The 25,527-nt window shown below is 41.0% G+C and overlaps 1 protein-coding gene across 2 annotated transcripts in view; it reads left to right on the top strand.

Moving 5' to 3' along the window:
- ACO1 (aconitase 1) overlaps window positions 1-23,282 on the top strand; it is a 54,103-nt gene extending 30,821 nt beyond the window's left edge. For both annotated transcript variants that reach the window (XM_019717682.2, XM_019717683.2), the window contains exons 7-21: window positions 260-399; window positions 2,079-2,250; window positions 5,135-5,235; window positions 6,406-6,522; window positions 7,714-7,873; window positions 8,963-9,098; window positions 9,521-9,605; window positions 10,404-10,560; window positions 11,759-11,883; window positions 13,800-13,904; window positions 14,874-15,016; window positions 16,649-16,796; window positions 18,377-18,499; window positions 21,408-21,593; window positions 22,521-23,282. In XM_019717682.2, coding sequence (XP_019573241.2) covers window positions 260-399; window positions 2,079-2,250; window positions 5,135-5,235; window positions 6,406-6,522; window positions 7,714-7,873; window positions 8,963-9,098; window positions 9,521-9,605; window positions 10,404-10,560; window positions 11,759-11,883; window positions 13,800-13,904; window positions 14,874-15,016; window positions 16,649-16,796; window positions 18,377-18,499; window positions 21,408-21,593; window positions 22,521-22,634 — 2,012 coding nt within the window. In that variant the 3' untranslated portion in view covers window positions 22,635-23,282. The remainder of the gene's footprint in view (window positions 1-259; window positions 400-2,078; window positions 2,251-5,134; window positions 5,236-6,405; window positions 6,523-7,713; window positions 7,874-8,962; window positions 9,099-9,520; window positions 9,606-10,403; window positions 10,561-11,758; window positions 11,884-13,799; window positions 13,905-14,873; window positions 15,017-16,648; window positions 16,797-18,376; window positions 18,500-21,407; window positions 21,594-22,520) is intronic.
- Window positions 23,283-25,527: the final 2,245 nt, after the last annotated feature.

Genomic DNA, 25,527 nt, shown 5'->3' with positions numbered 1-25,527 from the left:
TCCTGAACCCTAGTCCACTTGGTGTGCAGTCAAGGGGATTTTGTTTGATACACGTGTTTGGGGAATACACTTGGAGAAACACTTATTAAAAATTCTATAGAGGGAAATACAAGAAAGGTAACTGCTCTATATAGAAACATAACTCTGTACTAGTACAACATTGTAACTGGGTTTATTACCTGTTAATAGCACTGAATTATGCCTGAGGGATGTAGTGAGAAATAATGAAAGCGTTATTTTATCATGCCACTCCTTGCAGGTGTGGGTGGTATTGAAGCAGAAGCTGTCATGCTGGGCCAGCCAATCAGCATGGTGCTTCCCCAGGTGATTGGCTACAGGCTTATTGGAAATCCCCACCCTCTGGTAACATCCACTGACATCGTGCTAACCATCACCAAGGTAACATATGCTGCCTCTTCTCTGGTCTTGGAGTCACGGTGACAAACAGGGAGGAAATACATGATAGAGTGCCTCTTGGTTTCCATGTGCTCTGGGAATGCTAGAAAACAGTATGTTGATGACTTTAAAAAGAGATGGGATAAGGGAGAATTCTATGGTTAACGTTTTAGATAATTATGTTCATTTTACTCTTCTGCATGGATCTTTTTCTTTAAAAAAAACTTTTAAAATTGTGAAATAGTTCAAATACACAGAAGTGAAAAGGACATTAATATGCCTAAATCTGTAGATTTAACAGATGATAACATTTTGCCATGTTTGCTTCAGAGCTCTCTCTATATGTATACTTTTGAAGAAATAAAATGTAATATTTATGGCTAAAACCATCTGCCCCTTCCTAGAAATATATCCTGAGGTGGTAACCATCATTCCCATGCATGTGATTATACTTTTACTACATTTTCCCCCATGGTTCTTCTTGATATGTAAATAACAAACTCTTTTAATGAATGATGTTTGACTTTTTCCATCCCCTTCTCTGTATTGTAAGTTATATTATTGTAACAGATGTTTCTCCAAGATGGAAAATATGTTTTTCTTTTTCTTTAGCACTTTTAGGAAATAATCCTTTTTTTGTGATTTGCTTGCTTTGCAAAAAGAGGGCAGTTTCATTTTGAAAGATTATTAGAAAAGTAATTTTTTTATTATCACAAGTATAATATATTTTCTGGTTGTATAGTTTGGACACTTGGGGTATTTGGCATGGCCAAAAACAGTTTCTCTTTCACTTAATCTATGTGGAATTTGGAATTGGATTATTTGAACACTGTAGTTTATCATAGATGTCTGTGCATTGTTCTTCAAATGTGGAATAATATGACTTGCTCACATGATATGGCAAATTCCACATAACCCAAAGAACCTGTCCATGTAATTGTCCACAGTTCATGGAACTGACTTCATGTAAGGCCAAGTCGGTCACGGAGGCCCGGCCCTTGCCAGTGGCTTCCGTGGAAAAGATATGGGAATCAGACTGTTGGATCTTTTGGTTACATTAGACTTGTACCTGTATTCAGGAAATTTGTTCATTATAGCCTTGAAAGCAGCCATTTACTTACTTAGTGCAAGTCATTACTTATTTGGGTTGAAAGAATTTAATTTTTAGCTCTTCTAGGTACTTCCAGTCATCTCATTAGAGAGAAAGAGTGTTTCTCTTTTTGAAAAATGTTTCTTAATGTTATCTTTATTTTTGGCATTACCTCTTTATCTTGTTTTGGAAGAACTGTTTTGACATAATGTTAGATTTACAGGAGAGTGGTGTGTAAAGATAATACAGACTTCCTGTTACCTTTCTCCGGGCTTCCCCAAATGTTACGTTACATAACTGTGGTACGTTTATCAAAATGAAGATGTTAACATTGTTATGACACTATTAACTAAGAAGCTTCACCAATTTTTTCAGTAATATCCCTTTCTGTTCCAGTATTCAATCAAGAATATCATGTTATATTTAGTTGGCATTACTTTTTAAGCTCTACTTTTTAAAGTCATCAAAAATATGTTGAGCTAACTTATGGTTTGTATTTACTCACAAGATTAGTTTATAAGAATTACAAGGTGATAGTTCTGCATGTTAGATATGGTCTGTCAACTCAGAAACTTTCTATTCCGCTGCTCAGCACCTCCGCCAGGTTGGGGTAGTAGGCAAATTTGTTGAGTTCTTCGGGCCAGGAGTAGCCCAGTTGTCCATCGCTGACCGAGCTACGATTGCCAACATGTGTCCAGAGTATGGAGCTACTGCTGCCTTTTTCCCGGTTGATGAAGTTAGTATCAGGTACCTGGTACAGACAGGTAAGTGCAGAACTGTGAAAGAAGAAGGTAAAGTTTGGCAGAACGCTGAAAATTGGAGCAATGCCTTCTGCCTCTGCCCCTTGGAGTGCATGGGGTCAGATTTACAGATTTTTTTTCTTCTCTTTGTGGAGTCAAAATAGTTGTTGGGATTTCAGAAGATAGGAAGTAGACATGGTATGGCCAATAGGAAGAGCTCAGATACGCTGGAAGCCTAGATCTTTGTACTGGTCCTCTACTACTAGTTATTTGACATGAAACAAGTAATGGTGACTGCTGTCTTGTTTCATGGGGCATCTGCTGTGTGCCAGGCACTTGGTATGCATTTTCTCTCATCCTCTTAATGGATCTGTCAGGTAGATTGATTGATTAGTTAATTAACTGATAGGAGAGAAAACCCAGGATAAGACAGGTGGGGTAAATATCCAGAGCCAATAAATAATGGAGCTAGAATCCAAACCTGAGGCCACCTAGCTCCAAACAGGGACAGCACTCCATGAACCCCCTCTCAGGGCTGGCCAAAAGGTAAAATGAAAGACTGCATCTGAAGCCATTTTGAAATGTCAGTGATTCTTGTACTCTATATAAATTTGTTTAGAAATTTGACTTTAACTTTGAATAGAGTTTTTTTTCTCGTTTATTTTTTTAAATTATTCATTTAATACATTATCAGGATCCAGTCTAAGTCCCAGAGATACAGAGTGAACAAGATGAAGTCTCTGTCCTCATGGAGTTTACATTCCAGTGAGGGAGACAGACAGTGAACAAGTAGACAAATAAATACATAAGTATTTATATGGTATTATATTTATAAGGTGATGAAGAAGAAAATTGAATAACCTGAGGGTGCTGTTTTATACATAGTAAGATTAGCAAAGGGCTCTTGGAAGTGCAATTTCAATGGGTGTCTGAGTGATGTGGAAGGACAAACCATGGGAAGTGGTGGAGGAGGTATTTTCCAGGCAGAAGAAACCATAGATGCAAAGTCTCAAGAGAGAGAGACAGGCGTGGTGTGTTCAGGGGACAGCAGAGAGACCTGTGTCCCCAGAGCCGAGGGTCGAGGCCATGGCAGGTGAGGTCAGGGAGGGGCCAGGCCGGGAACAGATCCACACAGTAAGCCACTGTGGGCAGTTAGGATTTATTCTAAACATTTGAAGAAGCCACTGGGTCATTTTGAGTGAGAAGGTAACATGAAATAATTTTATTTTTAATAACTCATTCTATGTAACAAAGATGGAGACCTTTTGTTTTCCAAGTGACTCTTAAAATTATAACTAAGTTATTAAGGAGAAAAGAACAAACTTGGGCCTTCTCATCCATATCCAGTGTTTACCATTGAAGGATTCCAATGGCCGGTGTTTCTTTTGAAATATTAGTAGTAGTGGGCATTTAAGATAAGAGCTAGGCCAAGTTATTTTGGCAAAACTGGGAAGGATAGGGGCAAGTGCACATCTCTTAATAGGTTTCCTAAGAACCTTACAGACTCCAAGGAAACCCAAATCTTCTCCCTGATTTTCCTGAGAAAAATCCTTTTGAGTAGTTAAGGTTGTGATGAAAAAGTTTCTTTTCAAAAATGTTTTTATTACAGGTAACCACATTGAAATTGATTAATTGATACCTCCCTTGATCCCCAAAGGATTTGAAGTGAAAAGGATACAGAAATTAAAGAACAGAATAAATAGTTGAGAGAATCAACCTAAAGAAGAGAAAGGAAGGGATGCTCGAAAGGAGAAAGCTGCAAAATGTATCCAGAGCTAAGATTAGTTTTTATGGCTCTGGGGGTGGGGGGCTGCCAACCTTCTCAGTGATCTGGCACCAAGTCTGAAGCATCTATTAAACTGAACCAAACATACCACTTCAGAGAAGTAGAACCCTTTCTCATACGCAAGAGAAATTTTTCCTGTGCATCTTCAGGAAGAGATGGCATGGGACGTAACGAATAGTGAGCTCAACAACAGGTCATGACAAATATGTTAATAAAGCTCAGACAGTCAGCTTTTATGAGGCCCATGTTGAAAGCTGATGACCTTTACAATTCGGTTAAAAGAAACAGGCAAACAAAAAACACTAATCTATTGTGGGTCCACAAATCAAGCTTTCAAACTGTCTTATCCATCTGTCAGAGAAATGGGTGGACTGTGTGTCCACTGGGCATACGTCATGAGTATTATCTCCTATAACCAGGGTCTTGAAAAAAACTAAAGGCCGAGTGTTCAGGGTCACATTCCTGGTGATACAGCATTACGAGTTAAGACTTTGGACTTTGGCGTCAAGCTCAGGTGCAGATCCTGGTTCTATCATTTACTGGCTATATTCCATGGCAAAGTTACTTCATCTTCTTGAGCCACTATTTTCTCATCTATAAATGAGAATAATGACAGGACTTGTCCCATAAGGTCGTGAAAGGATTAGAGACTGAGATAATGCATTCAAAACATTTCGCACTCAGTGCCGGACACACAGGAAGCGCTCATAGCTGGTAGTTTGAGATGGGAGTCGGGTGGATTATTATTTTTGAGAGTAATAACATGGATTGCTGAGTCTGGCCAGTCGAAGGCAGAGGCATAGGTGTGCTTTGACAATGAACTAAAGCTTAGGATCCTCCTCGTTAAAGAGCATAGTAAAGAGATGGGTAGTGTTTATAGGTGAGACTAGAATCTTATAGTCACTTCGGTAGGAACCACAGGTCAGTTAATGGCCCCTAATAAACAGCAGCATCAGCTAGAAAGTCAGCCTATTAGCCTGAACACTAAAGTATCAGCAGATCTGTTGTGTGTAAGTGAAATGCATAGTACTAGTATAATTGCTGATGAAGGCAGTAGTTTATAGTCTTTAACCAGGAAATACTAATATCTATCACTTGTTACCTGTTAAAATGCCCATTTAGGTCGTGATGAAGAAAAGGTAAAGTGCATTAAAAAGTATCTTCAGGCTGTAGGAATGTTTCGAGATTTCAGTGACTCCTGTCAAGACCCAGACTTTGCCCAGGTAGGAGAGCCCCTTCACTGAACATGTGTTCTTCCTCAAGTCTGTGATTTTAGTTGTGTGTGGTTTTTTGGGGGGGTGTAGTTGTAGAAAATTTGTCATTGCCAAGTCGTTGCTGGATAACGGGGTGTTCAAAGGCTGAAATATCAAAAGCTAAGGAACTGTGAACATAAAACAACATAACTTCTTCCATTCTTCCTGGCCATTATGTTGGGTTGGGTGTGCTCCCCTTTTTTGAACTACTGATTTACACCTCTTATGTAGAAGACCTTGGAAGAAAGACTTCTCTGGAAACAATAGAGCTATTTAAAGGCTAATAAGTTCATCATTATTATACATGGGGAAAGAAATGGAGGTGCAAACATACTAATTACCGTGTTTCCCCAAAAATAAGACCTAGCCGGACCATCAGCTCTAAATGTGTCTTTTGGAGCAAAAATTAATGTAAGATCCAGTTTTATTTTACTATAATATAAAATCGGGTCTTATATAATTAATATAATATAATATAATACAATACCAGGTCTTATGTTAATTTTTGCTCCAAAAGAAGCATTAGAACTGATTGTCCAGTCCAGCTAGGCCTTATTTTCGGGGAAACAGGGTAGCTCTGACTTATCCAGCGACTTACCTTCATTCATTTCCTAGGGTGCAAACTACATCCACATTTTTCTCAGCAGCCAAGATTAGAGGGTGTACTAGATGTGAGACCCTTGTTTTCTTTCATTACATTGAGGGAAGGAAATATTCCATTAGACTAAGGCCCATTTCCTAACATTGATGACTCAATGGCTGCATCCCTCCCAAATCATCTTTAAAAAGTATAATGGTTTATCTATCACTTCAATAGAAAACCCATCTCAGATTAAGTTAAAATAAAACGAAGAGGATGTATGAGCTGTATTGCAAAGATGGACGAGTGGTAGACACTGGGCAGCAGCTACACTGGCCACCCTGGTCTTCCTGAGAGGTGACAAGGCTTCCTGCCTGTTCCATGCAACCCAAGTGAATCTTTGCAAATTCATCCCTTACGTGTTAAACATCCACTTCCTTGGTTTTGAATGTAGTGATTTAGTTTGTTTTTATTGTTGCGGTGTTTTAAATTCTCTGGCAGGGCTTCAGTTTTTTCTTTGTGGGTATAATGTCAATTCTACTTTTCTTCTGGGGAGACAGGTTGTGGAATTAGATCTGAAAACAGTGGTGCCTTGCTGCAGTGGACCCAAAAGGCCTCAGGACAAAGTTGCCGTGTCGGACATGAAAAAGGACTTTGAGAGCTGCCTTGGAGCCAAGGTAGGGGCCCAGGAGAGGCGGCAGAAATCAGCCCCAACCCAGCCCCACCTGGCTTCTTAGTGCCAGGCTTCTTTTCACCTCCCTCAATGATGAATCTCCCTGAAGCTTGGCAATGAAGGCATGTCTTCTCCATCCTGAAGTCCTAATGCCTCTCCCATTAGCCGGGAGCCAAGCAGCTTCCTTAGAGCACTTGACCATGTACAAACACAGCTCAACCCACCGTTTTAAAAGCTTATCTCCTTTGCACTTAACTCTCACCACATTGTTCATTCTGCTTGTCCAAGCTTTTCTAGCCATTATACTTTTGTTCATGTCATTTCCTGCTTGCAGGTATCTTCCCTACCTGTATATCTTAATCTATCAGCTCCTCCACCATGTGACTTCAGATATCACAGCAGAAAGTCATTCTCCTGCATTTGAACCTTCATGGCCCTTGGTCTGAAATCCTTTGATAATGGCATTCCATATTCCTTAACTTACATTTTTGGTACTTTATATTATTTGCATGTCTGATTTGCCTTACTGGATTATATTTGAGGATGGGATTTATGTCAGAATCACTTCTATATCCTACAAAGTACCTAGCATAACATCCCGTATACAGTAGATTGTCCATGAAAATGTCCCAAATGAATGATTAGGGTGTGTGATTGTGTATACCGAATGTTCTGTTGTACTTTTGTTTGCCTTATTCAATATGATTAGTTGAATCCGACCAAAATGGTTCCTTTTTCTAAATTTCTATCAAGTTTAGAATGGGTGGCCTCAGTCTGTATCCATTAAACTACAGTAATGTCATTGAGTTCCAATTAGATTAACTTTGACCTAAGTTTATAGTTTTAGCATTTCTATTTTTTAGATAGGAAGGAAGGAATTGTTCATTTCAAAGTAGAGTAAGATTCAGAATCATGACTACCTTTTGTAAAGATTCTAAAAGACTAAAGAGAACTTTAATTTTTCTATAGCACTTCACAGTTTACCGGCCAAGATATTTATGTTTTGCTAAGAATTGCCCTTTCAAATTATGATTCCCATATATATATATATCTATATATATATATGTATATGTGTACATATATATATATATATATATATACACACACATATATATACACACACATATATATATGGGAATTATAATTTGAAAGGGCTATATATATATTTTTCCCCCCCTTCCCTCCCTTTCTATAGCAAGGGTTTAAAGGATTCCAGGTTGTTCCGGAGCATCATAACAACCATACGACGTTTATCTATGATAACAGCGAATTCACCCTTGCTCATGGTTCTGTGGTGATCGCCGCCATTACCAGCTGCACTAACACAAGTAATCCATCTGTGATGTTAGGAGCCGGTAAGTGCATTTGAAACCTGCCTCGTGGCCATGTGGATATGTGAGTGGACATCTCCCAGGACGTGCCCCAGTTGCTTAACTGAGTTCTCCATGTAGTTCCCGGAACCTTGTCTTTTCCAGATGCAGGGATTTATTGGCCCAGAAATGTTTACACAATAAATAGTGTCCAAAGCAAAGTATGTAAAGTAGAATACATAATGTACAATAATCTTTAGAATTAACACTGAAGCTAAGTAGAAGAAAGTCAAAAAAATGGGTGAATTTCTGGAAAAGCCTAGAATCTTATGTCAGACTAGAAAAATAACTATTCTCCTGTCACAGACTGTTTTCTGTAAGACCTGATAAACGTTTCTGTACAGTGGAATTTAGACTATCTTAGATGTATTGTCAAGTGCCTCTGAGTTAGGGCGCAGGGTACTGGTTGATTTAATACTCACCTGCCTATTACGCAACTCTGGTTAAGTAGTTAATATTTACATGCACGGTTTCATTACTATAAGGTCTCTTTAGTTTCCTTAAGACAAGTCGCAGCTTGTCTGTAGCTTTTTGTCTCTTTATACCCTTACTCCTCATTTCTTTTCTACTTCTGTGATACATTCTGAGACAGAGCACCCAGTGTCACTGTCACAGTCTCTGTATTTGCTGAAAATCCAGTGGCCCGAGAGCTCTTGATCTTTCACTTGAAGAAATATCTGAGGACTAGATTTTTATTTCTAGACTCACTGTACACAACCTGAAAAAAGGGCCTGTCCAATTATAATTTTCATCCAAATAAAACATAATTAGAAAGGTTGTTTTCCCTCCAAAAATTAAAAACTCAAACAGTTTTAGGTTTATCTCTTTAAAAAAAAAAAAAAGCACGTCTCTTTCTTCATTTCCATGACAAATTTTGAGTTTACTGCATGCATGTGAATGAGTTTGGGCCAGTAAGCTTTTGATTTCTGTTAGGCAGCAGAAAGTGCCAACATGAATGGAGCATCATCAGGCAATGGCAGGAAATGCAGACTGAGAAGTCAGTTTCTTTCCCAAATTGGCTGGCACCTGGAGTAGGCGGCCCCCCACACCATGTCTGTGTTTACCATTTCACAGGATTGTTAGCAAAGAAAGCTGTGGATGCTGGCCTGAGGGTGAAGCCTTACATCAAAACTAGCCTGTCTCCTGGCAGTGGTGTGGTCACCTACTACCTGCGAGAAAGCGGAGTCATGCCTTATCTGTCTCAGCTTGGGTGAGGGAGAATTTTCTTTTACACCATTGCTTTTGTTGTATTTTATTCCACATGTTTCTTGCTATGTCACCTTGTTATAGATGTAAGCTTATATGAGGGTATCTAATGGCGCAGTCTTTTGTTAGATGGTGAGTAGACTTAAACCCTCGCATTCTGACAGAGTAGGGCACTTTTAAAAACTTTAGATCATTCTATTAGACTCATTTTTATAATTTACTCAAAAAGGAGTCTAATAGAATGATCTTGAATGGATGAGTAATATATCAAAATGCTCCCAAGAATGAAAGCTTTATGGAAACAGCGCTGTACTAAACTTACTGTCTGCACTGCTGTTCTATTTAAATCAGTGGTCTCTAGGAACTGTTACCACAGAAGGGCTCACTGAGCATTATCTCTTTCTGTGCTTGCCTTTCTGCACCTAGGTTTGATGTGGTGGGCTATGGATGCATGACCTGCATTGGCAACAGTGGACCTTTGCCTGAACCTGTGGTAGAAGCCATCACACAGGTAATTACAGAGGAGCCCATGGGTCTTCAGAACTGTTGTCTCTTTTCATATGATATGTGACCAAAATGCTGGTAATTTCAAGAAGGTCCAGGGAAGCATGGGATGTGGTTAGATGTATGGTCTTCGGAGTCAAGCAGTATAACCTCAGGCAAGTAAATTAACCTCTTTGTGCCTGAGTTTTCCCAACTGTAAATTGGAGATGATACTAGTACCTGTTTCATGAAGTTGTGAGTTGAGCATTGAGATAATAATGGACATGGAAAACTTAGTGTGGTGCCTGGATACAGGTGCTTAATAAACGCAGGTTTTGACTACAAAGGGCTCCAGAATGGTCTCTTCCTGGTAATCTGAAAACTGGTTCAAAAACCGGAGAAGTCTCCACACAAATGAATGTAAACTACATTGCATTGACTTGATTTTTGTCCCACAAATTCTGTGGTGTTGAGAAATACTATTTGGTTAGCTTTGTATGAATTTTGGAATCCATGTGGCTTCCTTGAGCTTCCAACTTTTAAACTCTCCCACCTATTCTTGGGCCCCAGGCAGCAAAATAACCAGGATGTTGCCTTCTGACCTACCTGGTATTTTCTCGTGAGCAGAAACCACTGAACATGTTGCTCTGTGTCTTCTGACCCAGAGTATCTCCCACAGGGACACCCTATAGGGGACATGACCAGTTGAAAGGGAAGCTTAAAGAGATACATCCAGGTGGTGGGAAAACTTTCGCAAATGGCCAAAAATGTGCAGCCTGGGCAATATCTTTTCTTTCTGACCTGATTTTTCTCTTGCCTTACACAGGGAGACCTTATAGCTGTTGGAATACTATCTGGGAACAGGAATTTTGAAGGTCGAGTCCACCCCAACACCCGGGCCAACTATTTAGCGTCTCCGCCCTTAGTAATAGCATATGCAATTGCTGGCACCATCAAAATTGACTTTGAGAAAGAGCCGTTGGGTAAGATTTTGTTTGTGTGGTTACAATTTTTTTCCCAATGAATTTGAAAATATTATTGGAAGAAAATGTTTTTCTTCATAGATAATGAAGCCTAGAACTTCCAGAGATAAGATGAGAAGGAAAGTCTTTTCTTTATTCCCCAGTATACAACTAAGACATAACTGAAATGAGCAAGAATTTGCTCAAAGGCAAGGGATAACAAAAGGGAAATAAATTTGAAAAGTTATAGCTTTCTATTCTGTCTTCTTCTCTAGTTCCTCTCTTTCTAACTCCTGCTTTAATCTAATGATAGGCATTGTTTTAATTTATCCTCTGTAGGAACACATTCCAGATAGTTTCACTTCTCAAAGTTCAGCAGATACTTTGTCTCCTTTCCTCTGGTCTTCTTTTTTTGTATCCTTTCCTCAATCCATTCTAAGCAGATTAGCTAATATGAAAACAATGCCTCTGTAAAATTTACTTTTAGGAAATTATAACTTCAGAGATACAATTGTTCCTCACTGTATGTGGACTCCATATTTGCATATTTGCCTATTCCCTAAAATGTATTTTAACCCCCAAGTCAGTGCTCATTATGCTTCCATGGTCATTCACAGACATGCACGGAGTAAGGGAACTTAGAGTCATTCAACGTGCACGTTCTCAGCTAAAATCAAATGAAGCAGTGCTCTGCCTTCTTATTTCAGCTGTCGTATTATACATGAGTATCCTGTTCGTGGTCTCTTTGGTGCCATCTTGTTCGCATTTTTGTGCTTTCTGTTGGTGATTTCACCATTAAAAATGGCCCTAAGTGCAGTGCTGAAGTGCTGGCTAGTGTTCCTAAACCAAATAAGCCTGTAATGTGCTTCGTGTCAGATAGGCTCCATTCAGGCACGAGTTATAGTGCTGTTGGTGGTGAGTTCAATGTTAATGCATCAACAATTATAATAAATAATTATATTAAAGAAGGTGTGTGTAAACACACCTAACACACGTAAAGTAAGGTTATATGTTGATCGGTTGACAAAAATGTTATAACCAGAGGCTTTCAGAAACCTAACCCTGTATTTCCTCTGGGGACAGTGATTCAGTATTCACAACTGGAGTATGTGCATGGACTTCAGAGAACATAACTACCTTGAAGAAAGGCTTGACTATGTAATAATGAAAAAGAGGTATTCAATGAAGGTTTTCTCATTAATAAACATTTTTCCCCCAGGGGTAAATGCAAAGGGACAACAGGTATTTCTGAAGGATATCTGGCCAACTAGAGAGGAGATCCAGGCAGTGGAGCGTCAGTACGTCATCCCTGGGATGTTCAAGGAGGTCTATCAGAAAATAGAGGTGAGATCCCGCCCAACCCGCCCCCAAGTAGCTAAAGGAAAGCCACTCCTTTGTGTCATCTCTGAAGATCTTGAGGCCAGTGGGGGTGTAAACTATAGAAAGTGACATGCATTTCTTCAGAGAACTAAGGGAATGGTTCTCAGTCATTTTTCTCCTGTGGCTTACATTTTTACAAACCCCACACTCCCCAGATGTTCCCAGATCTGGACAAGTGGGTGGCAGCCTCACGTTGAAAGGCCTCGGGTTGTGTGTGATTCCTGGGCAGCACTCCATAACTCTCCTTTTCTCACCTGGGGTGTTGCGTCAGCTGTGGTTGAGGATCACTTAGGTTACTATCATGTGTCACTGAAGTGGAGTCAATTAGTGGAATGCACCTCTCAGAATTATTTGGATGCGTTAGAATGAATGAATGAATGAATGCCACTCAGTAAGAAGCACCAAACTGTAAAATAAATAAAACTTTCTGTGCATTTTACAAATAGGGAGAAAATATATGGGGCTCAGTATTATTTTCTGAGACCCTTGGATGTTATTTCTTTCCCTGCTTTCTGTGTTTGGCTGACCCAAGGGCAGCTGACTGGAGCTTGGGTTTGAAATAAAAGCAGACTGGGGAGAGGGGTCAAACAGGGATCATACCCAAGTACTGTGCCCTCCCACAAGTGGCTCTTTGGCAAATGGTCTGAGAGAGTGTAGTGGGCATTGGATTAAACGCATTCCTTCAAAGCCTGAGTTAATGGACCCATAGAAAGAATTCAAGCTAATTTTAGTGCATACCATGTTTCCCCGAAAATAAGAACGGGTCTTATGTTAAGTTTTGCTCCAAAAGACACATTAGGGCTTATGTTCTTCCTGAAAAATCATGCTAGGGCTTATTTTCCGGTTAGGTCTTATTTTCAGGGAAACACAGTAGCAGCTGTCATTTGCTATCCAATGAACATGTGATCTGGAAGTCTACTTCCCCATATCTTCAGAGAGTAAATAATTTCCCCTTTAGTACAGTCTAGATTATTATTTAAGTTATATTTGTAAGTATATGGATTAGTTATCTATTGCTGTATAACAAGTTCCCCAAAACTTAGTGGGTTAAAAGAGCAAGCATTTATTACATCACAGTTTCTGTGGATCAGAAATGCAAGTACAGCTTAACTGGGTGCCTCTGCCTTCACAAGGCTCCAGTCAAGGTGTCATCTGAGGCTACAGCTTATCTGAAGGCTCAACTGGGGGAAGATGTACTTCTAAGGGCCCTCACGTGATTGTTGGCAGGACAAAGTGCCTCACAGGCTGTTGAACTGAGGTCAGGTAAGGGCCTCAGTTCCTCAATGACTGTTAGCCAGCGGCCTCCCTTAATAACTTGCTGGTGGGTCTCTTCACAGCTCACAACATGGCAGCTGGCTTCCATCAGGGCAAGCAAGCAAGAGAGCAAGAGGTGCTGAGAGAGACAGAAGGCAGAGTCTCTTTATAACCTAATCTTGGAAATAAGTCACGAGATTCAGCCCACATTTAGCAGGAAGGGCTCAGTTTAGAATCTGAATCCCAGGGATGGGTTTTCTTGGGGACCATCTTAGAGGCTGCCTGTCACAGTACATATGCATTTTTAAGTTATTTAACATGGCATTGTCTTAGAATAAAGGGACTCTTGTGTATGACTAAAAGAAGAAAAATTTGTATTGTACTCTTAGCTTGAATACCATGTTTCCCTGAAAAGAAGACCTAACCGGAAAATAAGCCCTAGCGTGATTTTTCAGGATGACAGCCCCTGAACATAAGCCCTAATGTGTCTTTTGGAGCAAACCTTAATATAAGGCCCGGTCTTATTTTCGGAGAAACATAGTATATGTTTTATGTTTATGTGTTAAATTTTCCTTAGAATAAAATGTAATTATAATAGGTTGGCTGTTTCTTTCTTTTTTTTTCAGACTGTGAACGAAAGCTGGAATGCCTTAGCAGCCCCATCAGATAAGCTGTATTACTGGAATCCCAAATCTACATATATTAAGTCACCACCATTCTTTGAAAACCTGGTATGACTTTTTATTTTTTAACAAAATGAGTTCTTCAAAAGGCTTCTTTCCTTATAAAATCTACATTATTATCCCATGCCCTTGCTTTGACTACCCATTTCATTAAAACCTCTACAAACCTAAGCAAGTAATAGTGGATGGGGAGAGTTTTGGGAAGCTGGGATATTTGGCTAGTGGGCCTACAATTTCCCTGGCCAGGGGTTCCGTGTGGCTGTGTAGAGACACTCTGGAGATCAGGTGCCACCTGGACATAAACGCAGTGAAGTCTGAGGGATGTTCCAGGAAAGCATTCCCAGGGCCTGCCATATTTAAAACTCACACCCGTAAAACCAAGGAAGTCTTCCTGAAACTGATGATTAAGGAGTCCATGCTCCCCTGGGTGGGAGCCTGTGGTAAGGGGATGGGAGTAGAAGTCAGAATTCCAGTTGTCCTCCGCATCTGAGGTGTTCTGTGGATGTGGAGAAAGAGAATGTCACTTCTGTGGACATGAAGAAAGAGAATGTCATTGGCAGCTGCAGCCTTGTTGCTTTTGAGGGGACAATGCCAATACTTTGCCTTCCCTTCAAGGGTGAGATGAATGTTTTGATTAAATTAGTTTTACTTTTCTAAGCACCCCTGATAAAACTTGGGGGGTGGGGAACTAGACTTTTCTATGCATTGATGTAGGGCTGTCATCTGGTTCAGGTCCATGGACCACTTCTGTTGAGACTTCCCTGGTGACTTATTGGAGAAAACCTGGGAAAACCAGCTGGCCTTGTGTAAGCTAGCTGGCAGTGTGCACAGTCTGGGACTGGTGGCCAGCAGACTCAACCCTTGTGCACTGCCTTCTAAGCTTTATGGCTTAGACTTTTCTATGCATTGATGTAGGGCTGTCATCTGGTTCAGGTCCATGGACCACTTCTGGTGAGACTTCCCTGGTGACTTGTTGGAGAAAACCTGGGCAAACACTGTTGTTATGTTCTTTGCTAGACTTTGGATCTTCAGTCCCCTAAATCTATTGTGGATGCTTATGTGCTATTAAATTTGGGAGATTCAGTAACAACTGACCACATCTCTCCGGCTGGAAATATTGCAAGAAACAGCCCTGCCGCTCGCTACTTAACTAACAGAGGGTAAGTATGTGTGAGATGAGGATGGGCTAAAGGCAAACATGGAGAGAATAGACCAGTTTCTCTTTCACGTGTCTCTTTGGAATCAGTCTCTGGTTTTTCACTGAACTCTGGGGCTCCAGTCCATCTTTCTGTTTGCTGCTTCAAAGCTTCCATGGGAGACTCTAGCAACATGTGAATTTCATCAGAGGGAGGGAGGACCTTCTTTTTGAGCAAGTGTTGTATTCATTAGACTCAGCTGTCATCCTTGCCCCAGCTTGGCTAATTATTAAAGCACAAGGCTCTGCTCTTAACCTGTGGCAGACGGAGGCTGGTTACACGTGAAACATGCAGCAGGAATATGATCTGAAATGCATTACCTTTTCTGGTTGAGAGACATAGTCTTTATAGACAACTCTTTCGAGGATTTATAGTTCGTGTATCCATTCATCAGTCCTTCAGTCATATACCGATTTTAACAGTTATCATACCAATATTATCTACTGTTTTCTAATATACCCATATTAATCAAAGTTCCAAATCTGACTTAAAATTCCTGGTTCCCATCCCCACCTCCTGAATCAGCTTCTCAGGGATGGGACCCAGAGCCAATTTGAGGAACAAAATCTAACCCCTTTTTTTGATTGATGATTGTTGACCACTTTTGAGACATGGACTCTTCCGGGAATTGAATGAAAGCAAATATAATACCTTCCCCCCAAAATGCATATCTCAACAACATTTTGGATATAATTTCACTTGCTTCTGAAGCCTACTCATAGACTCTCAATCCTCAAATTAGATCTGATGTTTATATCATATTAACACTCACACACACATCCTAGCATTTTAAGAAACAGCCCAATGAACTGGTCACCATGTTCATTGTAAGATGTTGCTCCTCACTTCCCAAAGTTCCTTTTCACTGGGGCCCACAGACAAGATTTTTCTCTGATTTCAGGACCAGGAATAGCTCTGCCTCTTTGGCACTGCTTTGATTTTTATCTTATGAAATTGTAAACCACGTTGCCAGTTGTGTGGCTTCCCTTTACACTAAGTTCCTGATAACCGGGGACAGGTTTGAACCTCCTTCTGGCTAGTTTATGGAACCTGTTTTCTGTTTCCCCCATTCTTGGCGCCACCTTACTGGCTTCCCCTGATTATTGTCTTTGCTCCCTTTTTCTTACCCATTTTTTAATATTTTATCTTGTGTGAAACTTTATAGGCTATCCTACTGAATAAATAAAATAAATACTCTTACTAGAGTTCCTCCTGCTTTTTCTACCCAAATTGGTAAGATGGAAAGTTGACCCTGGGAGAATTTTTATTATTATTAAATTTATTGGGGTGACAATGGTTAGTAAAGTTACATAGGTTTCAAGTGTATGTGTCTATAATACGTCATCTATATATCACATTGTGTGCTCACCATGACCCTGGGAGAATATTGATTTTTCCGCCTTTTACCACCCCACTTCTCACCTCACACTCTGCCCTCAGTTGAAGCTACGGAAACAGCTTGTCTGCTTTGGAGAACAATGCTTGGTAGACTAAGAGAAATATCTGGATTTATGATTTTTCTCTTTTCTTGGTAGAAACTAAGTTTAAGCTTCATTCAGTTCACTAAACTAGCCCCTGTCTTGCTTGTATTGTTAGCCTGACTCCACGAGAATTCAACTCCTATGGCTCCCGCCGAGGTAATGATGCCATCATGGCGCGAGGGACATTTGCCAACATTCGCTTATTAAATAAATTTTTGAATAAGCAGGCACCACAGACTATACATCTGCCTTCCGGAGAAGTTGTGAGTATTGGGTCTTCTGCTTCCTTGAGAAGCCAGCATGTATCAGGCTCTGGGTGGCTGTACATTTGCATGGTCACTCTCCTTTCGGTCTTACTTTTTCTTCACAGCCCCATCCTGCCTCTTGCTTGCTATAGCCTTCTTGCCAAGTGTCCATGTACATAGAGTTCATCACTGATGAAGATGCCCTTTAAACTGTAAAATCTTCTCTTCCTGCTTAGAGATTCTGCTTCGTGGTTTCACTAAGTCTGGTTTCCTGGGAGTTGAGCTTAAAAAGCCTCTGGGTGAAATTTCATCAGTTCAGAGTACTTGAGGGGAAAATTTCAGGTTACAGTAGAGGATATTTATCAAGAAGTGCTGTTGTATGACTTTATGAGCATTTGATTTAATTCACCATGCCATTAGGCAAAGAAGGAATGTAGAGGCTTGTTGGAGGCCTGCTCAGGTCCTAAAGGGAACCATTTGGTTAGCATATTACAGCTGCAGTTGTCTGTTCACAGATGTGAGAGGTTGGGAAAGCCTGTGCTTTGTTTGAGTCAGACAAGCCTGGGTTCAAGTCCCAGCTCCACCTCATACCAGCAAGCTTTTTCCCTCAAGATCGAAGACTGCAGATTGAAAAGTCCACTGAATGCCCAGGGCCAGCAAAATGATTAAAGATGACCCACTCCAAGTCATATCATTGTGAAGTTGAGAACAGCAGAGATGAGATGATCTAGAAATTTCTGGAGAGGGACCCTACCCAGATTTAGCTAATGCCACGTAAAATTAACCACAGGTTCCATCAGTCCACCAAAACAGTAATTTGTAAAAGCCTGCTTGAAAGATTTACTAAACACCTTTCTAGAGTTCCTTTCAAATGAAACACTCTAAAGCGATTTTATTTTCTGACTTACATAGCCAGGGAAAACAATTTTTTCATTACTCTACCATCAGCAATGATATCAGATGTTTTTGTGAAGTCCCAGCTCAGCAGAATATTCAGACTTCCTGTAAGAAACAAATGAATCTATTTGTGTGTGATATACTAAAATATTAAACATTTCCTGCCCTTTATTGATTGGCGCTTCCATCAGTGTTTGTTTTCTCTCTACCTTGACCTCCACGTAGAAGGGTGACCAATAAATTTGCATTTTATATAATTTCAGGGCACATTACCCTCTTTGTGTTTTGCTACCCTTCACAATTGACCATCACTGAGTCTCTGATACCAAGTCGAAATCCAAGTTTAGGTGGGATTCTCTGTTTTTTAAGCTTTAAAATAGTTTCATCAATGGAAGTGGGGGGAAAAATCTATTTTCCTTTTCCCCTGATGCCCTAGGATTTGAATGTTTTTCTAAAACCAGGACAACAATTAGGCATTTCAGTTAAAACAATATAAAATACAACTTGGTAGGGGTAGATAGATGGAGGTAATTGGGAATCTATAGACCAGGCATCCGATTGGTTAAGTTTTCTCTTGACTTGGCATTGACTTGGCCCAATGCAGACCCTCTGACGTTGCCCGTCACACCAGGCCTCACTGACCTGTGTGTGCACTCTGTGCCTTTACTGCACCTGTAAAACCTTCCTTTTCTCTTCCTCAGCTTGATGTGTTTGATGCCGCTGAGCGGTACCAGCAGGCAGGCCTTCCCCTGATCATTCTGGCCGGCAAAGAGTATGGCTCGGGCAGCTCCCGGGACTGGGCAGCCAAGGGCCCTTTCCTCCTGGTGAGTATGCCATCAGGACATCTATCTCAGTAGGCAGCTGCCCCTCTGGACCAGGGGATAAGCTGGGAAGGGGCCCAGGGATCAATTCTGTTGCTTTCCTTTCCAAGAAGATGTTGTGGAGGAGCAAGCTCAGAAAATCATGTGATGTTTGTTCCTCTCGTACCTCTTGGTGGATCTGGCTTCATTTCACTCAGTGAAGGATAATCTAGAGTTGAACTGGTTCCCTCAGATCAGGCATATCCTGGGAGCCATGGATCTTTGGGGGTGTCTATAGAACAGTTGGCGGGGAGGCACAGGATGGGCGGTCTGTGAAGTCTCTGAAATTATATCAAAAGTGTGTGTATGTCTTTTATATGGGGAAAAATTTCACTTTCATAATGTCGTCAGTTTAAGGACCCAAAATGTAATTAAGACCATTGTCCGAGGTGAACGTGAGGAATAAGCCAGGGCTACTACTACTGACGTGTCTGCCAGGTTTCACAGAAGGGAAAAAGTAAGGAGCCAGAACTTCAGATAAGCTCAGGGAAAGTATTTTTTACAGTTTCTTTTCACTGCCTGTGAAATCTCCTTATAGACTCAGTGGAGAAGGATGCTCTCTGTGTACGTAGACAGGCAGCTCTTTAGAACCTTCAGCCATTTCAGGGCCTCCCCATGGGAGAGACCACCCAGAGAGCTGGGAACTTTCATCTCCTGAGCATTTGTTTGCCCCAAAGCAGAGAAGAATCCTGCTGCTCCCCCCGCTTTAATCCTCAGGGTAGGGTAAAAGGGATTAACGGATGTCAATTTAAATAATGTGTGGCTCAAGCCAGTTAATGCACTTGGGAAACACTAAATAAGTTGATATCCACAAGTACAGTAAAAAATGTGGCTGTCTGTCAGGCAGCCCTCCAGACATCCAGGCTTCTGAAAATGTCTTTGAACATCACACACCTGTTCTTTTGGGGTTTTTTATCAATCATTTTGCTCTGGAGAAAAAAAAAGTTATTTGATTATTTGGTAATATGTCAAAGGCTTGCTTTTTCCAGAAACTGCTGGAAAGAACCAGAGAACAGAAGGAGGGGATCTTAGGAAGGGGCGCCCACAGTTGTATTGAGAGCAGCAAGCAGTTGGGTGGGAAACTGAAAGATCTGTGTGAGGGTAACTGACACCCAGGGGGCGCTCCAGAGTCTAGACTTCTCTACAGAGGGGCTCTGAGTACTGGCTGCCCAGACACCATACACTGCATTCTGTAGCTACCCGGCCTGGGCCCTCAGCAGTCCTGGACTGGACTCATGAAGATTGAGAGAGGGATAACCAACTGTGATCTGTGGCATGGGCAGCCCTCCACAGCCATTTACACAGAGCTAGGAATGTGAATAGCATGCGTTTACAAAGAATTCCACTTTCCCCCAAAATACATAGTTATCCATAAATCCATACAAAATATCTACTATCCTGAAGAATCTGCTTTTCCCCTATAACTTTGTTTTTAAATTTGGAAACATTTGTGGGATTTTTAAAAATACCTGTGTCTGTATCTCTTGCCCTGGTTTGATTGGTAAGGAGGAAGTCCTGGATATCGGGATTTTAAGCCTCTCCTGTGATTCAGACATGCAGCAAAGTTTGAGAACCTCCACAGCCATGGTTCTCAGAATTTACAAGAATCACTGTCCTCCTCCTCCTGCGCCACACTCTCTGCATGAGATTCTGACGCAGTCAATCTGGGGTAGTGCCCAAGAAGCCACTTTTTAAACAAGGTCCCCAAGTGACCCTGATGCAGGGATATTAAAAGTGTACCCTAAATATCAAGAGACCTGTTAGGAGTATGTTAATATTATATTACAGTTGGGGCAGACCAGTGGCTCAGTTGGTTAGAGCACGAGCTCTGGGTAACGGGGCTGCCGGTTTGATTCCTACATGGGCCAGTGAGCTGCACCCTCCGCAACTAGAATGAAGTCAGTGAGCTGCTGCTCAGCTCCCCGGTGGCCAGATAGCTCAGTTGGTTGGGGCATGGGCTCTCAACCACAAGGTTGCCCGTTTGACTCCTCGACTCCCGCAAGGGATAATGGGCTGCGCCCCCTGCAACTAAGATTGAAAGGACAACAACTTGACTTGGAAAAGTCCCAGAAGTACACACTGTTCCCCAATAAAGTCCTGTTCCCCTTCCCCAATAAAATCTTAAATATATATATATATATATATATATATATATATATATATATTACAGTTAACTAATAGTTGAGAATGGGGTATTCTAGTTAATCGAGTATCTTTGTCTATGGAGCGCTGCTATGGGTTGCCAATTGTAGATCACCCAAAAAAATGTACTTGATAGTAAGCTAAATATCAAGATTATATTCAATACAATTTGATCCTTGAAACAGGAAGTATAGAAGCCGCACACAGTAAGTAATCACTTATTTTCTCTGTGGTATATTCTGATTGCTTTGATTAAATCTTCTGTACCTGCCTATGTACCTGCAATAATAACAGAATTCAAGGGAAAGCAATGAATTTCCTTTATGTTGTTTTGTGACATGAATTCCAGTTACAGTGGAAGTTTGCTAAAAGATGTTGTGTCACAGAGTGGCCAAGTGCATGATCGGACTACATAGGTTCAAAATCAGATATACCAGTGAGACCACCTGGTAAAGAGGACAATAATAGCATCTACCTCCCAGGATTGGTGCAGGGGGAATGAGAGAATTCATTTAAGTGCTTATATGGTGCCTATACTTTGTAGGCAATCAGTTATGACTGGCAACTGTGTTATTTATAAGTAGAGGCAAACATTTTGTGCAAACAATTAATTGGTACTTATAAAGAATATAGGTTTGACAAGAGTTTTGACTTAAGAAGCCTTTTGTAAAGTTTTGGAGGATCTGAAAAAAATTGGAACTGTGTCCAAGCTCCTCTCTTGGTTCATCAGGGAATCAAAGCTGTGCTGGCTGAGAGTTACGAGCGAATTCACCGCAGTAATTTAGTCGGAATGGGGGTGATTCCCCTCGAATATCTCCCTGGGGAGACTGCAGACACCCTGAGACTCACAGGGCGGGAACGATACACTATCAACATTCCAGAAAACCTCAAACCACGAATGAAAGTCCAGGTCAAGGTAAGCCAGAGCCTCCCCGTGCTAGGGCCAGCTAAGAGGGACCCTTGTGTTTGTAATCAATATTGTTAGAAGGAAATCAGTGGGATTTGGGATGAGGGGTGGAGGGGACACTCAGTAGGACTGCATTAGACTTAAGAGTTCTACCAGCACCTTTTCTATCTGCCTTCACAACATAGAGAGGATGATACCTATTGCTTTACTATTTATGTGTTTATTCATGAAGTTATTTTCAGTTCCATTCTTACCTCCCAGCGCCAACCAGCCACACCGTCTCCTGGTCCTCCCAATTTCACTTAGCCCAGAGAATAATGATGAAAGCTGAGGAATAATCCATTACCTAAAAATACATCTTTTTAGTATAAAAATGGGCAACAGACACATCCCCATCCCTGAGCCTCACCCCAAATGGCAGCTCCCTGGGCAAGGTAAGGATGAAGTGGCCAGCACCAAAGTCCCAGGGGGATTTAGACACCCAACCAGAGGCAGCCGCTGAGGTCTGTGTCCCAGGGTGAGCGGCTGGGCCAGCTGCCTAAGGGACAACCTTAAGGAAACCTCTGCTGACCCAAGACACTTCTACCTGCAGAGAGCTCCCAAAGAGGGAAAAGTCACCAGTAAACGCTGCCCAGAGAGGCCGTTTCTGATTCTCAGATGTCTCTGTCTTCCATCATGTATACTGTATGCTTCCCCATGCAGCTAAGTCTGCTGGGGTTGTTGTTAGCAATGTAGCTTCTGGTTCAGCATGTCTGGGCTGGGGCTAAAGACGAGGCATGTTTCCAAGCACGGCTGGTGACTCTCATATGCTGGTGCTGCTGGCTGCCCACCACACTCTTGAGTGGCCGACCTGAGGGCAGGCAGGGCAGAAGCTCCTCCTGACTGAGCTGTCTTGCCTCCTCCCTCAGTGACTTCTCTACTTCCCTGTCATTGCAGCTGGATACTGGGAAGACTTTCCAGGCTGTCATGAGGTTTGACACCGACGTGGAGCTCACGTATTTCCGCAACGGGGGCATCCTCAACTATATGATTCGCAAGATGGCCAAGTAGGCCCTCGTTTCTTAGGAGACCTGCACTTGGAGCTGCACCCGGAGCGTGTGCAGCGCCACCAGACAGCTGAGCTCCTGGCGCAGAAGTGTCCCCCCGCCTCCACACAGTGCGCTGCCTCACAGATGGAGCACGTGAACACTAGCATCCTAGTGCCATTCCTCCAGTCACAAAATCAGCAGTTCCTACGTTCTCTATTTTTATTAATCTTTGTACCTTTTTCTAGACTTTGGAAGCAAGAATGGTGTGAATGTCAGTCGTGCCAGAAAGAACTGAGCTCATCTTTAAAGTTACTGATCACAAAATGTTGATTTTTCACTCTTTGCCTGTTAATGTTCAACTGAAGATAAATAAGTCTTCTCAGAAGTGTCTCCTATCCTCTTTTTGGTTCCTCTGTTATCCTCAGCTCAATGAAACCTTGCCCGTGAGGGTCATTTGCCTCTGCATATTGTACCAGTGTTAACTGACATGGGTAGATAAGAACTTTTTCACACTTCAAATCAGAATGGTGATTGTGATTCTCCAATTCTCCCCCTCTCCCTTGTTCAGAATGAATGATCCAGATACCTTGTGGACAGATCAGATGTTGAAACTTTTTGATTTTGTACCTTTTGATGGATCAACATTAAAGAAATGTGATGTTTTCTTTCACTATCTTCAAATTTTTCATTTGTCCAGAAGATAACTTTGTTTGAAGGTGGTTTTGGAGAGAGACACAGAACATTTCTAATTTGAATGAAATTAAGTCTATTTTCAAGGAAAACTTTCTGACTTTGGAATTGAATTCTGCTGTGTGTGGCTGTAGTTTTGGCCTGTTTAGAGCAGAACGAATCTCAGACTGCAGCTTCCTGAAGCCTGGATGACCTTTAAGTTCTCCTGTTTTTACAACCACTACATTTGCAGGTAAAATGGAAGTGCTGAGGAATCAACATGCTCTCTGCCTTGTTTGGGAGCAGACAAGAAGGTAGCAGTAGCAATAATGTAACTATAGTGAGCAGATCATCATTTTTTTGTTTTCGTGTCGTATAGTTTATCTACTCATTTTCACCACTGAAGTTGTTTCAGAGCATGTCTTAGTCTGTTCCAGCTGCCATAACAAAATATAGAGTAGGTGGCTCAAACATTGAAAATTTATTTTTCTCATAGTTCTGGAGGCTAGAAGTTCAAGATCAAGGTTCATTTTCCAGTGAGAGCCGTTTCATTTTCCAGTGAGAGCCGTTTCATTTTCCAGTGAGAGCTCTCTTCCTGGCTCACAGACAGCCACTTTCTCACTGTGTTCTCACATGGCCCTTCCTCAGCGCAGGGGATACAAATTATATCAAGGGAATTGAAGCTAATATGGTTTTGAAGCCTTTATTGGCAACATCCCCATTTCCTACAAAATGGGGAGATGGCTCAGTGGAAAATACCCTATCCTCAGTAGAAGTAAGGAGGAAAATTAAGAGGATCTAAAATATTTCCCAGTAATTCTCATTGAAAATGTGGAAGAAGTGTTTTAAAATATCTTCGTCTCCACATTTCAGGAAGAAAATTTTTTTTAAATGAGTAAACCCTGATATAAATTTGTAATTTTGTCCTAAAATGAGTGTTAATTTACTCTAGATCACTGCTTCTCCATACTTTTTGAGCACAGAAATTATCACTTTTTAAAATGATGTACACTATGGAGTTCTACTGAATAATAAGATTCATCTTTTTGAAGTTCAAGTGTGCCTTACACTTCTGTCCAACAATAACTCTCATTTTTGAGCACTTATTTTATACCAGACACTGTGCATACATCTCATTTTATCCCCAAAACTGCCCTGTGAGTTAAATACCATTATTTTCCCAACTTTACAAATGAGACTGATGATTTAAAAGACAGAGTAACTGCCTGAGGTCACATATCTTGTAAGCAGCAGAACTGGTATTGAAATCACTGATTTTTTTTTTTTTTAAGTGTGTTTTCCCAGGACCTATCAGCTCTAAGTCAAGTAGTTGTTTCTGTCTAGTTGTGGAGAGCACAGCTCACAGTGGCCCACGCAGGGATAGAACAGGCAACCTTGTTAAAAGCACCGCATTCTTAACCATCTGAGCTAACTAGCCATCCCTGGCATCACTGATCTTAATGTTAAAGATCTCTCCCAGCCTTGTAGTGTTAAATGCTTCCGGAGGTTCTGAGATTAAAATCTCTGGAGAAAGCATGGGTGTGGATGCGTGTGTGTGTCTGTGTCCTGACTTTCCTCAATCTGGTTCCATGCTTCTGTGTTATAAAGAAAATTACAATAAAAAATAAAATGAAGGTCACTACCAAGAGGCTGAACTGAACAGGTATGCCATTCCAAAGTATACATTATTATCCATACCTACAATTAGGCATTCCAACACCTGCACAATGCAATAGGAGCTTTTCTCTGAGGACTCCAGATGTTCGAGAGAGGGCATTTGTTTTGAGAAAGACAGACAGACTTGAGGTAAAGACTTACCGTGTAGTCCTCAAAATGAATTGTCAACTTAAGAACAATTCTAGCTATTTGTCTTTTAGATCTAAAAATGTAATTCAGGTACTAGCACTAATAAAATATTTTTTAATCTCATTGAGACTTAAAAGGAGAATAAATTTGATGTTCACTGAAGTACAGAATTTTCAGCTTAAACTTACTGTTCTAATGCAACACTCAGAACAATATGATAAAAGGTATCAACCATGCTCACATTCCCTATCTGATACTTAACGGTCAGCTTCTGACAGAGCAACACAAATAAAAAAAGACATTTTCTTTAAATATTGCTTCATTGCATGTCTAAGGTTTAAAATGGAGTTATTCATCAATTTTTCTTTGTATATGTTTATTTTTATCTTTCAACTACATCATTACTAGTCAAAAGGAAGGACTTGCTACTTCTTGCTCTT

The sequence above is a fragment of the Rhinolophus sinicus genome, linkage group LG04, assembly GCF_036562045.2.
Source record: "Rhinolophus sinicus isolate RSC01 linkage group LG04, ASM3656204v1, whole genome shotgun sequence".
Taxonomy (NCBI): Eukaryota; Metazoa; Chordata; class Mammalia; order Chiroptera; family Rhinolophidae; genus Rhinolophus; species Rhinolophus sinicus.
Note: the sequence above shows the minus strand (reverse complement) of the source record. Positions and strands in the feature narration are given on the sequence as shown.